General features: G+C 36.1%; 1 protein-coding gene across 3 annotated transcripts in view; it reads right to left on the bottom strand.

The window, feature by feature from the left end:
- Positions 1–17,566, bottom strand: part of Dlg5 (Discs large 5) — a 591,115-nt gene that overhangs the window by 92,043 nt on the left and 481,506 nt on the right. For all 3 annotated transcript variants that reach the window (XM_071693695.1, XM_071693696.1, XM_071693697.1), the window contains one exon: positions 8,461–8,615. In XM_071693695.1, coding sequence (XP_071549796.1) covers positions 8,461–8,615 — 155 coding nt within the window. The remainder of the gene's footprint in view (positions 1–8,460; positions 8,616–17,566) is intronic.

The raw sequence follows: 17,566 nt of genomic DNA, 5'->3' as shown, positions 1-17,566 counted from the left end.
TTCTACTCAACATCTCACTTAGCTACACTTTTCTACTCAATCTGTTCATAAATCCATAACATTTTGCAACTTCATCTTTCACTTTATCAATCTCTTTCTCCATCATGTAAAGCTATACCTCTATGACAACCTGATTCTTCACTTTACCCATTCTTAGGACTTTATATCCATTTCTCATAAAAAAAATCCAGTCCTAGCATTCAACGAGTTATTCTAAAGTTACAAAGCCATTTCACTTCCAAAACAAAAAAGGAAATGAATTAATTAAAATGTGTGGATTCACTTAAAACTATTCCTAACCTACTGGGACATAAAAATTTTCAATTCCCTATCCTCCTCAACTCTTAAAAAGCAGTATTCACTGCAGCGCCCAAGCACATATGTAAAATCAGAAAAAAATATGAAATGATAGGCTGGAAAGTACAAGTACGAGTAAATACTAAAATGGTGCACAAATACTTTTGTGCTATCCTAGTACACTGCTGAGTGAGGGGTAGAGTGGGCATGGCTGACATAAAACAGCTCCTGATAAGGGAAGGATGTTTCTTTTTCTTAAATTCTGATCAACACTTAACCCTTATTTCATACGTAAACACAACACTAGTGGTGACTAACATGAAACAATTTTAAAATTATTACACAGCACACATCAAAGATGAGTGAGGATGGAGTGCTTGGCACATGCAAGGAGGAATACCATAGGGTTTTGTTTTTTCTCTTGAACTTGGCTTCACCCTCTAATTTTGTACACAGAAACAGCACTGGTAGTGAATAACATGAACGTATTTAGAAATACATCATTACATTACGCTCATGCTAAAAAATGAACATGAGCAGGGAGTGTGGCTGACCTGTAAGGAGAGAATGCTGGAAGTAATTTTCTTTGGAAACAGTCTAGTTCTTTATCATAGTCCTTCATCACTCCAGGATTATATAAAGAGCAAATTAGGCCCACTTATTATGTAATTTCCTCTAAATAAACAAAGACAAAGACTAAGCAAGGTGTGGGTGATGGGGAGGCTTCACTCCTCCCTACATACTCTGGATAAAATCACTAAGTCCCATATTTCTTAACATATCTCATATTACTCTTCTTAAATTTCCTAACAATCTGATACATCAAAGAATTCTTTCCCATTGCTTAGATCATCCAACAATCCATACATCTTCCATAGGATCCCTGTTACTGTGCAACAGACAGGTTGACAGCCATGTACCTATAATGGTCATTGTAGGGGTATTGAAGAAAGCATAAGTATTTCCCATTCCTTTCAAGCAATAAAAGAGACTTCTATGGTAACTAAAGGTATCATCAGTGCTTCGTTTTTCATTTTCTACTTTATATCTATGGGACACTCCAATGAATGGTGCCTGTGCATAGCACCTCTTCCTAACCTACAACATCACTTTTTTTCAAAGTTAAAAAGTCTCTTACCACACTTTATTTCGCTATGTTCTTGTTCCCCTGGCCCAGTGCTATATCCTGTTAGGAAGGAAATGACTTTCGATCTCGGGACAAGAAATTTTCCTTCCCGAAGAATGCACTAACATAGCCTCTTTTCTCTTCCTTGCAGATAGCTTGGAGTTTAATGAGAATAAACGACCATGTGTGCTCTGATATCTTTCAAATGTGAAGTTATGGCAAAAGCCTTCTTTTATAGTGTAGATGGTGGCAAGTAGAGGGTTGTGCTTATGAGCAAGCACATGGTGGGCTAACCACAGTTTATTATCAGGATATTACCTTGATAATCTTAAAGAAAGCATGTTCTATCATTTTTCCTGCTTATTACCCTCCTTTGATAGAAGAAATAGTATCTGAAGAAGTCAACACTCATTTTAAATACACAAGTATTCCTATTACTGAGTACAAAATTATCCACTAAGTTTATTTCATATTTCTAGTAACTTCACTGCTATATCTACAATTAAGTTTAGCCTATCAGCGAACCATTATGTTAGATGTTCAAAGGAATTTTCATAGATAAAACTGAGTTTTGGCCTGAGAGAAACTGAACTGTATGATGGGGGGGGACAATCACTTCCAAAATATGAATATCTATATATTCACTATTTCAGTTCAATATTTCAAAATTCCTGGAAAAATCATAAAGAAGTGCATCAGAAATTTGTAACTAAAGATGGATGCAAATATGGTTACAGAAATGGAATGTGACAATAAAACATTCTGAGAAGGTCAGTAGTATATACAACTCTCTTAAAACAATCATGGTTTATGAGTAAAATGTATAAATGACAACTATTTACCTCGGCAGAATTATGAAAGCTATTGTAAATTGGTAGGTGAAGGTTACTTTTATAAACTGGTAGGTGAGGGTTACTTTTAGCATGCTAAACTAAACAAGTAAAACATTCTGCTACTCATTCTAGAAATCATAACAACAATAGCAGATAAACATTCACAAATAAGGAAATTATATATCATCACACTGGCAAATCACAGACCCAGCAAAATACTGCTAAAAATGGTAATTTGAGCACAAATATCAGAAAGATATATAATATTCACTAATATACAGATGTCCAAAATGAATGAGCAGTCACTGAACAGAACACTTAACACCTGTTTTGATATAAAACCAAAATCATCTTCTAAAAGGGGATTTTACTCTGATCTCTGATACCAAAAATTCATAACAGGTGAGCTAAATATGCTTATATGTAAATATCTTCCCTGTATATGACTTCTGACAACAGTTTACATAACAAGCCACCAAAATAAAATAACAATGACCCCTAGTATCACTGAAATGACTGACCATTATTGCTGACTACGTAAATAAAGCCCTGCCACGTTGCCTCTGCCTATAGCTTGATGGTATCACTCTATTTCAGGTCTCTCTTTCCATCAGGTTCCACTATGAGTAACTTCACTTCAAATCAGAAAAATCAACAAGGTAAGTGGGATGGCAATGCAAACATTTAGCTCACCTTGTCAAGTAATAAAAAAAAAGAGATGAAGCATCAAAACTAATTTTTTGTCCTTGTGAATGTTTATTGCTGGGAGACCACTAAGCACTTTATGGCCTGCTGCTGATATGTCATGACTGTCAGCACCATGTTTAAACAGTGTCCCAATGCAAATGATTCTATTGGATCTAAGTTAAAGTACCCTAGATCTTTCACTGATAAATCCCTTAAGTTAACAAAGAAATAATTTTATAGAGTTGAGCCCAAACCTCCCATTGACACCAAGAATCTTTTAGTTCTCCCTTTTAATAATAACTTTACTTTACTTCCCATGTTGCTTAGATCCTTTAATGTAAATGTTGCCTTCAGCAACAATAATACTTTAAAGAATATCTTTATCAGGAATTCACCAGAAAATTCTCCTGGATGCATCTATAAAGTGCCATGTAGAAATTGTGATAAGTTTTATGTTGGGCAGACTGGTAAGTATCTTTCTGTTAGACTTAAGCAACATAAATATAGTATAAGAACGGGACACGAATCAAATGCCTTGTTTAATCACGTTAAAAACTGGACAAGAATCAAATGCCTTGTTCAATCACGTTAAAAACTATGATCATTGTATTGACTGGAGTAATGCCATCTCAGTTATTAACTCTATTACCATGAGAAATATCATTGAATCTTCTATCATGAAATACACAAAGAATTATAATCTTAATATTAGTGATGGTCTATACAAATTAGATAACTTTATTGTTGATAAAATTTGTAAAATGATAAGTTTATGAACGCTTGTTGTCTGTCGTGGACAATCGCATGTTTACCTAATAGCGTCCTAGCTTTGTCTCTTCGTTGTATATCAACTGACTGTTATATTTCTCTCCTGTGTCTCTCCTGATGATGTGATTATTACACGAAAGTGCACTTGGGAACTTATCGTGTTTCATTTTCCCCGTGGACTCATACGATTATCAAATATACATTTGTCATCAAGTATGTTATCATTAGAAATGTTAAATTCCTCATCGATAAGGGGCTCATACCAGTTAATGTCATCTACATGTAACGGTCTCCTCAAACATTTTCCATATGCAATGGTAGAAGCATAACTTAAGAACTCATGTATAACTATTGTATAGGGAAGCATCCTGTGCTACCACAACAGATCAGCTGAAATCAGGCTGCTGGCATTAAAGTGTGGAACACAGTTCATTGTCAGGTCCCCTTTACCAGGCAATGCAGATATTTGTGAGATCTAGTTAAAGGGTTAACTGACAGTTTGATCTCACTGAAAAGTTTTGGATTGTCTTTTACTTTGTCCACAATGCTCTTTTCAACTCTCTCTCTTCCTCCCTCCTTGCCTTGCCTTACTGAACTCATTCTTTCCACATCTATATCTTTCATATGCTCGTCAACTGCAGTATCATTTCTACCTTCTCTAGAGAAGATCCCTGAGTTTTTTTGTTTTATGACATCTTCCAGTGAACTATGTTTCTCCCTCTTTTATGGGTACAAGGTGTACCCATGTTCTGACCCCTTCACAATAGTATCCACAGAACCTTGTATAACATTGGTCTATACTTGTAATACATCAGCTTCTCCAATTCAATACTGTATTTCTCCTTTGGGTACCGTGATACCACTGGTTCCCCTTTTATCTGTGCCTCCAACTCATATTCAACGTCAAGCACATGATTAATTTTTCCAGTAAGAGTAGCATACTTCATATGTTCTATTTCCATGTTACTATGTGTAAAAACACAGTCAAATAGAGATGGTGCACCATATACCCTAGTTCCCTTGTGCTCTGTGGCATACTGATATAGGAAGTTCTCTTGTATACTAGCAAGAAACTGGTGTCTCCATTACTCATTATCTCTATTGGAATCCAAGTTTCCAGTCTATTTCCTTGTAATTGAAATCTATGATTGATAATCTATAATCTTTAGGGAGGGAGTGTTTCCCTGCTTTCTTCACCATCCTAAATGTTCCTTCAGTGCTGACAATGTACAACTGCTCTGGGTCACTGCATTTTTCTTGGATGATTGTACGCTTACAGTAATACCATACACTACCTTCCCACAGCAATTTTACCCATTATGTACTTTCTGAATACACAATCTATTCATACTTCCCTCTACTGTTTAATTCTGTAAGTGCAGTTGGTTCATTTCTGTTTTGAAAAAAGGTGTTCTTTATCTCAATCATGTGTGATCTTGCTATCACTCTATTCCCATTCTATGGGGTTTTCTAATAAAAAGAATTCCACTGGTCAGGCGTATTTCTGTAGTAATCTAACCTTGGCAGTAATAGCTCAAGTTCCCATTCCAACTATTTCTCATGTTCTGATTTGACAGATGTATTTCATGTATTTCGCTACCTCGCAAACGCGGGAGACAGCGACAAAGTATAAAAAAAAAAAAAAAAAAAAAAAAAAAAAAAAATTCATGTTCTTACAAGGGTCAGAAGCAACTGCCTGATAGCCACTTTCTAAGGCTGCACGATTCCTTGTAATCTCTTTAGCTATTCTCTTAGCTCTCATGGCATCTCTCAAGGTAACTTTCATTTTTTTTCCTATAACCATGTCTCCTCCCCACCCAATCAATACTTATGCATCTATACATCCAGACTCTACCCACACTCTTCACCATACCATATACTGCAACATCAGAGCCATTTTGAACAGTCTAAAGGATACAGCTTAGAAAGACCAAACAACTGGATGTCTAATATATACCCACAAGTGAACCTAATTTCTATGTAAACTTATAACACCATCACATTAAAGATTAACTTAAACTTGACATGGTAAAATGTTGAATGAGCAGGAACATGGACAACAGAGCTGCATCATACAAAAATGTACAAGTGGCATGAAATGTTACTCCTGTCAGCACAAAAAGGCTCTACACAGTGAGTGGCACTGGTGGAGGTGTACTACAACACACAACACTTGCCCAGTCTCTCTGAGGTTACTCTCTAGAGGGTTACTCAAGCAAGCCAGATTCTTTCACCAATGTAGTGTACTGGAGGTGGCTCTAAAACCTATACATCAGGTCATTATTCAAAGAGTGGGAAGTTAAGTTATGAAACTTTATATCTACACAGTATTTGAAAAATAGATGAATATACCTGATTTGTTCATGTACAGTATAAGTATGGAAAAGCATGAAATATCAGTCTATTCATCTATATTTCTGACACCTATTCCCACCAGGAACTCCCTTAAGGGGAATGCTATGGCAATGAACTCTCCAAAACTAGTGAACTCCAGCACTGCTTCTTTGCCTTTACAGGCCACTGGCAGAGGGCAACTCTACCACAGTGATTGCAGAGGCTCATACCAAATGTTTGTACTGACTTTTACCAAATGCTCTTACCTAATGTTCCTACCTACTGTTTACACCCCATGCTCCTGCATAAATATCCAACTGCAACTATCTACTGCTCCTACTAATTTGCCAAAAGGCAGGGCTAGTACATAGTGCTCACTGCAGGAAAACCTAGTTCCAAAGAATGAGCTGTTTGAGTTAGGTGTTGTCAAGTGTTATGTATGACAAGAAGTGACTGCATGGTTGTGGACAGATTGCCAGTAGTCCATGTGTGGGCAAGGCAGAAAAAAAGACAGCTACCTGAGTCAGAGGAGAGCAACTTGACAACAACTGAAGTGCTGGCTCTCTATGCAGCCATCACTAACCCTCTCGATACTCTGGCTGATAGCACTAGCAATACACCTCCCTGGTTTGCTGGCTGCTTACCAACCATAACAAATACAAGAAAAGTACGGGTGCCTAAAAACTGGCCCTTGAGAACCAAGTATCATGTACAAATAAGTACTTGACTGACCATAAGCCTGACAGAATTTGTAACTTACAGTACCAAGTTGACAATGTGTTTGAGAAAGCCAACCTTCGAGACAGTTTTCTACTAATGGTCACCCACAAAATGCATATGCCTCCTTTTGTGATTTTCATTAGAACTATACCTATCATCCTGTTTGAGATGGTGTGCATGATCAATCTGGTACTTTCTGAGCAGAAAGACTAATACTGAAAGTGGTTATGGGTAACACGGTAAGCTCTTTCATTATGTAGCCAGTAAATGTTAAATGCTGGTCACAAGAGCACATGTGAGCCATCAGCCATAATGTGTTTAAGACAATGATTATATTTACACACATAAATGAGAGAAATTGGTGCATCATGTACTCTAAATAATTATGAACAAAAATTAATAAATCAGTCTGCTTATCCCTTTATCAGCAATTCTTATGGGGATGGGGTACACATTGCTGTCTAAAACAAAAGAAATTAGTCACTTAACATATTCATGGCACTATCTATATTTGACAATCAGTCCATTACCAGACACTACTAGCATAAAAATTATGCACCAATAAATAAATGTTTCAATGTATTAAAGCCTTCTCTCCAGGTGGTTTACCAGAAGCCATGAGACATTCTACTGACTCTCTAGGGTAATCAGAAACCTTTCATCCCTCATTAAGCACCTACAAGATAAAATTGGCATACAATTCAGCCACAATATACAAATATACATATACATATACTTTTTTTCTTTTTTTTTCTTCAATAAAACTGTTGGATGTGGAATATCATCTAATGTGACTGTGGTTTAGTAAGATATGAATACTGAGTTAACGCACAGTAAAAACATGCATTTTATCTAAACATCTATTTGCAATTAATGCTACAACCATATGCAACAAAACAACAGTAAACAGATATAATCAAAGGTCTAGAGGAAGGATGTATTTACCTGCTACATTCTTCGATCATGATGGTGGCCGGGGAATGAGAGGTAACAGAGGAGAAGAAAAATAATACTGGGATAATAAAGACATGATATGAAGATATTGGAAACTAAAGGAGCTGTCATCAAGAAAAGAAATGAAGAATGTTGAACTCATAGAAAAATCAGTAAGTTTCTTTAGAAGCCGATTGGATGGTGTGAGGTATGATCCTACGTATGTCTTGAAAAGAAAAAATAAGATCTATGAGTTTCTCTGCAAGTGCATAAATGGAAGTTAAATGTGATGCAAAGATTTTCACCTTAGCTAACAACCAACTGGGTTATTACATAGCACATACGTCTAGCATTAGAAGATTAGATTTAACATAGTCACAAATTTAACTTAATAAATATTGCAGAGCTATGAACTATAATGCAATGCCATAAAAAACTATTACTTCACAAGGTTACAATGCATTCTTTTCAACTGCTTTACCACTGGGTGTACTTAAGCAAATCAAGTACAAATTTACCTCAACCTTAACTAGTAAATAGCTATAATAAACAATGTTGCTACATGCCTGTTTGAAGCTGAACAACAATAGAAAACAAAAATCATGAAATTTATAATCAAGATTATCTTGATAAATCTGCTATTGGGTGCTTTCCTCATTCAAACAGAGATGCAGTTATTTAATTAGTAATCATATCAGTGCACAATACTCAAACATAAGCAAGTAATTCTACTGTAAAATGAAAAAAACAAAAAACACATACCTTGTAATTCACTCTGTAACTTCTCTATTGTTTTTCGTAATCGATCAATTTCTTGATTAGCTTGATCTAAGTTGTCAAGGCGTTCCTTTTGAGCCTTGGAATACATATCATGGGAGCTAGAGCCTAAATCTGGTCCCTCCTTGAGAGTTACATCTCTGTAGAGAAAAATGCCTCATTTGTTTTCTTCACTTGCTAATACAGTAGAATACCTGACAGTCACATCCATTAGGCTCCTTATGAAAATGTGACTTTTAATGTAATTTTCATCCTTTCTTTTACATATAAAAGCAATCCATACATATATATCTATATTAGATAAGCTTTTTCTGCATTTAAAAGAATAGCAACAAAAATAAAGGCTTTTCTTAACACTTTGTTCACTGTAAACACTACATGTTATACCGTCAATGACTAGCACAGTGCATGAAAACTTATTGAACAACTTTTTAAGATTAATAGGTAAAAAATTTAAGCTTTAAAAAATCTCTGAGGCAGTGTCTAGTGATCATAACAGATTTGCTTGGATTTTAACCTAATTCTCTCTTTCTCTATCATTATTCTCCTTGCTAGATTATGGCAGATCACTCATTTTGGGCTCCCTATTGGACAATCAGAGACTACCAAACAGATCACATCACTGTCCCACTCATTCCTAGCCCCTTAAGAGCTCAGAATTCATATACTGTAGGCATCAATCCTACAGCTGTTACACGATACATAGAAAGGTTAAGGAAAAAAAAATGAAAATGGAATGCAAACAGGGGAAACAACCCAGGGAAAAATGCTTACAAGACTGCCTTGAAGAGAAAAGGCTCTTTCACTTTAAAAATGTACATTTCTCTCCTTTGCAGTGTGTTCTGTGAGCAAGAGAGCATACCCACATGAAGGAGAGTTCAGGTAAAAATTTCATTTAAAAAATTTCATATAACACAGAGAAACCCAAAGGTAAAAGTAAAAAAAAAAAAAAAAAATCAAATGGTGAATTATGGGCACACAAGAATTTCTCTCTCCTGAAGGGAGAATCCTTAAAGCCAGAGCAGGCAAACCCACAATGTCTAAGCTAAGATACTGGAAAAGTTGCTAATGAGTGCCAACACCTTTTGCTGATTTTTCCAAGGATAAAGTAGAGACCAACTACCTCGCATTTTGTGCTCAATCACAACTGCTCTCAAAAGGAGCTAAAGCATAGGAATATGGGACCAATGATGGAACAAGGACCTGTGGGGACCAGGTACATGTCTGGGGATCACAAAAATTTTCAGTCAGGCATTCAATTTCTTTTTTGATGCTGTAAATATCAAAGACCCTTTTTATGCATGGTGCTAATTTTGGTGGCCTAGAGTGTAATCATCACCATTTATACAGATATTTTTCATATTACAAGAATTATATAAGTATTCCAGAATTATTGAAAGTTTCTAAAGGTTTTGGTGAGGCAAAATCTGGCAACAGTGACACACGTAGCCAATGTACCCTGTTCCCAACATCCAAGCCCTAATCCATGTGTGGTTGACTGCTGAGTGTTTTCACCAAAAATAAGCCATGACACGGATGCCATAGAACTGAGACTGAAGTTTGTCTTTTTGTGATGCTAATCTTTGTTCATGTAATTTGACACAGTAAAAGTGATCTCCAAAAATGTGTTGTGCAAAGCAAATGTGCTATGTTGCAGTTAAGCGAATAAAAAGTTTTGTGATCCTATATTTTTCTAATTCAAATTTTGAGGGGAACATAGCAGTAGATGAGGTTTAAAAATAAGCCACAGGCTCAAAAACAGTCTGAGAAACACTGCAAGCATAAATCCCAAGCTAAACCAATAAGTCTTTTAATCCACATAGAGACACTTCTCTCCCAAAGGAATTTCAAGTTTCCAAGGTGCACAAATAAATAATCCCTTCAATCACCTGTGATGTCTGAAAGTCTCTAAGAAACTTAACTGGGCATAAAGCATGAAGATATCTTGGGACTGTCTTCCATGAGTTGAAAACAATAAGGCTATTCCTAAATTCAATGATTCATTCTTGGTCAAGAATCTAGGGTTCTGGTTTATCTTTAAACATAAGATGTTGTCATAAAACAGAAAAAAGGTCTTCAGTCTGGCCATAGCATATAATTCGCTAATTCTCTTTCCTGAGCCCAAGAATCATCATACGGAAAATGATTTATCATAAGAAGATACTGAGAGGTAAACCAACAGGAAACTATCAGATGAACAATGCCAAGGACTTTAGAAAACTTCCACTTGGGTAGCATGGGAGAAGTAAAGTCTCCTCAGAAAGAGAGAACGGAAAAATGTATCAAAAACAATTCCTATTCATGACAGCCAGTCTAATGTGAGGCAACAGTGTTACTAGCTATATTCTTGTGAAAAAAGGATAAAAATCTCCTAGCATAAGGCTTCAGTAATGTCTGAGACATTAGATTCTCCTTGCTCATCCATATATGCTAAGTACATTTCTTTATTCCAAACCAAGTATTCCCAATCTCTGGTCCTTTCTCAGCACACAACTCCACAAGCTTTTCATGATTTTCATTCACAACACCAAGTACCTTTTGCCCCTAAATCATATCCTCAACTACCACATTACCAAATTTTGCATTCAAATCATCTATTACTATCACTTGAATCCCTTGCATCAAAACTCTTCATACACTTATTCAGCTCCTCTTAAAACAAAGCCAGATAAGCCTCTTGATATGCTATTCAAGATGTCACTGGAGAGAGGCAGAGTGCTGAGGAATGGAAAAGGGCAAACAACATACCTATCTATAAAAGAGGAGACTAGGAATTGGCATTGAATTACAGACCAGCCTCACTGATGATTGTGGCCAATAAAATTCTGATAAAAATAATTAGAAAGCATATGAATGACTCCCTGCAGAGCAAAAATCATGTAAGTTACAGAAAACACAGTTTTAGGGAAAGGTCAAGTATAACAAACCTTTGTGCATTTCTATGAAAGAGGGAGTTCAGTCTTAGACAAAAGGGAAAGCTGTGTGGAATGTTTATAATTGGACTGCCAGAAAGAATTCGACACTGTATCACTATCCCTGGAGATAGGGGAGAAAGAATACTTCCCACATATTCCCTGGGTGTCATAGGGGCAACTAAAGGGAGGGAGCAGCGGGCTGGAAATCCTCCCCTCTCCTTTATGATTTTCCAAAAGAAGGAACATAGAAGGGAGCCAAGTGAGGATTTCCCTCAAAGGCTTAGTCCTCTGTTCTTAACGCTACCTCACTAATGCGGGAGATGGCGAACAGTATGAAAAAAAACTAGGGAAACTGATTAAGACCCAGTATAAGTAGGGAAGAATAAGGGGGACACTTTTTATTCAATTCTATGCAACAGCACTAGAACCCTCCCACCCAAACTACTCTATAACGAACCACCTTCCCCCATGTAGAAATAAAAAGACTACCCCTACCTTACACTTCAGCGACCTCTACTCGCAGATCCCCTACCCCCAACAAACAGAACACTGATGCCCTGTGGAAGGCCTTATGAATATAGGGTGTGGTAGGAAAACTAAAAGAAGTGGTGAGAAGTTTCTGCCAAGAGTGTAAGGAATGTGTACAAGCAGGTTGGGAGGAGAGTGAGTGGTTCCAGGGTGTGTGTTATATCATTACAGTTATCTAATTTGTTTATGGATGGGGTGGTAAGGAATGTAAATGCAGAGATCTTGGAAAGAAGGGCAATCATGGTCTATAAGGGGTGAAGGGGGCCTGGGAAGTGAGTCATTTGTTTGCTGATGAAAAACACTAGTGACAGACTCAAGTGAGAAACTGCAGGAGTTGGTGTTTGAGATTTGGAGAGTGTGTCATAGGTGTCTGAGTTTGAGAGAGTGTGTGAAAGGAGAAAGTCTAATCAGTCTCTTAAATAATTGAGAAATGCCAGTTTTCAGAACCTCTAGAAATTAAAGCTGGGAATGTCTGAATGCAGGCATACATTCATGAATGACTTGACTCTTATTCAATTTGCATTATAAAATACTGAGTGAGTAATATTCCAAGTTCATCAAAATCCAATTCAATTTCGGATATCTAATGAACAGAAAGGTCAGTACCAAGTATGGATGTGCACTTCAGCTCCATCCTCATACCCACACTGAGAAATGACATAAATCACATAAAATGTTTAGTAAAATTTTAACATATCTTAGTTCTACTGATACCTGCAAGCTAAACTGAAATTTACGGTTTGGGTCATAAGCATGGACATACATATAAATGCATAATTCAATTTCATCTTTATCAAGTTTAATAAGATTCTAAATATTTCAAGAGAGCCTGATAAATGATACAAAAATTTGGGAACATACACACAGATTCATGAGCTTATGGGTGGTTGACTTCCACCTGTGAACCCACACAAATGACTTATAAAGTAAGCAGAGACATTAAATCTCAATAAAATTCAGTCTGATGCAGCAAAGGTAGGAAACAGAAACTAAAGTTACAAACACATGGATGAACCTAAGGGTGCATGATTTAGCCAATTTTAATACTTAGATGATGGCTGATTAAGAAAGCAATCTCATCAAAATGAAGCAAGTCCAACAACAGGCAATGAGCAATTATAATGATCAGAAACTGAAGTTCAAGATTTACATATCAACATAAGTATGGACGTGTGGTTTGGCTACATTTCTGAACTTCAGCTAAGAGATGACAGAATAGGTAAACTCATCAATTATGATAAATTTGATAAGATTTAGCATTGCCAGTAATCTAAGAGCATATTTAGTGGTATACATTATACATATGGACTCATGTACAGTGTAACCATGTAATCTGGCTTCAACTTCAAATAAAATCTTAGGGTCAATTAATGAGTAAACGAGTAATGAGTAAAAATCCTCCATGATTACTTAAGCAAAAGATCAAAAACTTCAGTTCTAATTGCACATTTTAAAGTGAAAAGAGATACAAATTCAGGCACTACTTCTACCTCCATCTAAAGTTTGATGAAATGAGAAGACACACCAAGACTGATTAAAATACAGCATGATTTAGCAGTAAAAATGAAACCAAAGTTAGGGATGTACATCAAAACATACATAAATTTGTGCACTTCTGATCCATCTTTTACCATGAACTGACAACTGAAAAGGTGATCTCACCAAGCTTAAACAAGATCGAACATGATTTTGTTGTCTGAAACTAGAGTTCCAGCCTCAAAAATAAACATATTGACACATCATTTGGCTCTACCTTTAAGCTGGAGTCTAGAAATAATGAAATGAGAAATCTTAACAAGGTTCATCACAATCCAACACAATTCACCAGAGGTACTAGTCAGAAAGAGTATTCTAAGATAAAGGTGTGGATGTACATAAAGATATGCAATCTGAGCTTCAGCTGTGGTTAACATAAAACAGACCACTTCACATTTACTGATCAAATTCATATCTCTGCCCATACCATGTTGGCTACTTAAAATATTGACTGGAAGGCACAGTATGATGCATGCATGTAGATGTACAGTTTGCCACTACAAGCTTGAGAGGCACATCATCAAAATGATCAAACTAACAAGATTTACCAGAATCTAAAATGATCTGCCAGGTAATCAGATACTAGGATCAAAGATGTATGATGGGATGTATGAATAAATGCCCATTTTTGTTCCATCTTCAGATTTTTTTCTGATGCCTAATGAGAAACCTCAATAAATTCCATTACTCTCTACCACAATTCAAAAACAGCTAGTGACTGGAATGGAAGGTCTGAGGCATGTATATATCTGTATACAGGGGTGTTTGCAATTTGCCTTCTCCTAACTTGATGAGGATTAACAACAACAGTAGCATCATCAATTCTCTTCAAAGTAAATACAGCTGCAACAAAACCCATGACTAAAAAGTAAATATTGGAATATATGCAAAAAATGCAAGATGTGTAACTGACCTCCAAGTTTGAACTAAACATTATAATCAAAGGAATAAGAAATCTTACCAGCTTTGATAAACATCCAATATAATATAGCAAAGTTTGTGATCAAAAGGAAAAATTCAAGTCATGTGGACATAAAACTAGCAGTATTACTACATACCCTTTCTTTGAATGAGCAAAGGCACAAAGATAAAGAATCTGCTTCCTGAAAATAAAATGAGAGAGAGGACAAAGTTCCCTCAGTGAAAAGAACTATACAATTAATGAGATTTGGTGAGAAACCTTCCTGGGGAGGAAAAAAGGAAATGTTGGGGAAAACAGACGATAGCAAAAACAATGAGAAGCAAAGGGACATACAGACCCTCATGAAAACAATACAAAAATCAAATATGAATCAATAAATCTCACAAAGAATGACAGTATCTAATAAGCAACAGGATGGAACACAAAAATACACATGACTACTTGGTGGATTCTCTCACATATATCTGATGGGGAAGGACACTATATCAGGAAAACATAAAGATCACTAACAAAGGTATCTAGGAGTGCACAGGGGATTTACAAAGGAAAGCTCTTTTGGTTATTTCTGCCACGAGTAAAAAAAAAAAATCCCTTGAAACACAAGGAGGGTTGAGAGAGGGAACATACCTAAAAATGCAGTAACAGGAATGCAGAGGGACTTACCTAGAGAGACAAAATGGGAGGAGAGAAGGATGTACCTGGAGACAGAAAAACACTTTTGAACTTGTTAGAGGTTTTTTCCTATATAATTAAACACTTCAGCCTTAATAAATACTGAAACAGTCAATACCTGTACTCTAGCTTAGAGGACCCTTAAACAGCTGAAGAAAATGAGAGGATTCCAACAGAAAATGAGAGAGTCTGTACTTTTACTCATCCCAAATTCAGAGAAGAGATATCAATGAAAGCCAGACTGAATCATTCCTTGGCTGACCATCAACATTCTTTAATGAGGACAACACTGCAGTAAAAATTCATGATGGATTGGTTGGAGGAACAGAAGTGATGACTTATCTTCTGATGCTTGAAAAAAAAATGCAAGTATGAACAACTTAGCATGGCTGAATTACCTGAAGAGTGGTATTACTTGAGGATTCTCAAGGCTGAAAGGAGTTACCCTTATACACTACAGTCTATCATGATAATTAAAAGCAAGCTGATTTGGCAAGTAGCACATGCAACTACTATCCTTTTCACTTTCATCTACTGTAAGACAAGGAAATTTAATCTACATACTGACAATGGCAGATCTGCCACCAAAAATGAAGAATGAAATGAAAATTCATATGCTTAAAATAAATTTTTTTTAACTAAGTGTCCTTGAAAAACACCTCATTCAATAAAAAGAACTGGAAACTTAATACTCAGAAACAAAAGTTAAGATAAACCCCCATAAACTGGTCAAATATCCTCAAATAGCTATGACAATGCATACTAAAGAAGTTATTTTTGCCACATATTAAACAGTTCTTTCAGCTCCTTCTATAATCATATAAGAATATTTATCTATATCATAGTATTACCTGACTCTGCCTACTTGTTGTTACATTGCAAATGAAAAATCACCTTTAGGAAGCCTGTCTAATAGTTAGTTGATATAAGGGAATATAATTTTAACAAGGAACTTCTTGCTCAAAAGGAGTCCATCATTTCCCTACTTATGATTGTAGCACAACCTTAAAGCTGCAGGAGCCCTTATAAAGAGGTCCTTGGATTATACAATTACAATACTAATAATAATTCCATTCCCGGTCTATGAGGTGGATTACATGCAAACAGCCTCTGCAGTATCACACACACACACACACACACACACACACACACACATACACCCTTAACTTACACCCAATGTGTTACAGTGAATCATGGACTTATATAAAAGATTCTTACTTTTTTCTGTTTACTCACAAAGCTCATTCATTGTTTGAGAACGATGTCTTCATTTACACTAAACACATACACAATGTTCCAAGAACATCCAATCCCTAATCATTCTAATATCATCTTCATATAAATTATCCCTATGCCACATCAATTCTCTCAGAATTTATGTCTCTTTTGCAGTCTACCTTCCCTCCATTCACCTTGTACTACTATATCACCATGACTAACCGATCATCTCATGTTCTAAATGGCTATTCCATCCTAAGACTTTTATGTCTGCACCTTTCCACGGACTTTTTCTACAACATAACCTTCTCACACCATCTTAATTCCATCTATCCTTGTAACTCCAACTACTCAGATCATCTAGTTCCTAGGCCCTTAATTTGAACCTATCATGACCCATATTCACTTAGTTTTTAGAGCTATCCATGTGTTGGGAAAAGAACTCCTTTATGCAAGCTTATTTCACAATTCATCCTTAAATGTTTCCCTCTCACCTGAGCTAATGAATCCCCAATTTTGCTCCCTTGCATGAGCCTATTTTCAACTTCAACTCTCCCACTACTGTCCTTACTAAACTTTACTCCCACATATTTAAAGTCATCTATAACTTCCAGTTCTTCCTCATGCAAAGTATCTTATGATGTGACCTCCCTTTTCAATAAAGAGCATCTAACATTTACATTCACATTCAGCATCCTTCTCCTACATACATCATCAAACCAGCTCCATTCTATCCATCTCTTACCCTGATCCACCTAACAACACAGCATCATCTACATACATCTATGGTAATTTTCAATGTTTCTCTATTCAGTATTTGTGCATCACACTACAATCACCCCATCTCACTCTCAGTTCATGCTATTCCACATCCAATTGAATAATGAATAACCACAATGACATGCACTTCCATATTTGTTTCAAACCACTCACTTATTCCACCATTTACTCCCAAACACAAACTTCTTTCACACAGTCAAATTTTCAGGTGAAAAAATATAATTCAACCTTAAAGTAGGGTACATATATGGTATTTTTTCTAATTCAAGTATATAGAGATGCAATGAACAAAATACTAGATGATATAACTTCTTAAATCACAAAGCAAGTTTTCTTATAGTTATATTGGAATCACCCTATCTGAGCCTATCTGAACTACAAAAATTTATCATTGTTGGAGGGCTAGAAAAATGACATTCCGAACCATTTCACAAATTCCACTCCTAGGTGCACAATTCTGGTTTCATATGAATCATATTCAATTAAAGACCCAGAAAATATTAGATCACCTGAGCAAAAA

Source organism: Panulirus ornatus, chromosome 56, assembly GCF_036320965.1.
Source record: "Panulirus ornatus isolate Po-2019 chromosome 56, ASM3632096v1, whole genome shotgun sequence".
Classification (NCBI taxonomy): domain Eukaryota; kingdom Metazoa; phylum Arthropoda; class Malacostraca; order Decapoda; family Palinuridae; genus Panulirus; species Panulirus ornatus.
This window is presented reverse-complemented; position numbering and strand designations above follow the sequence as displayed.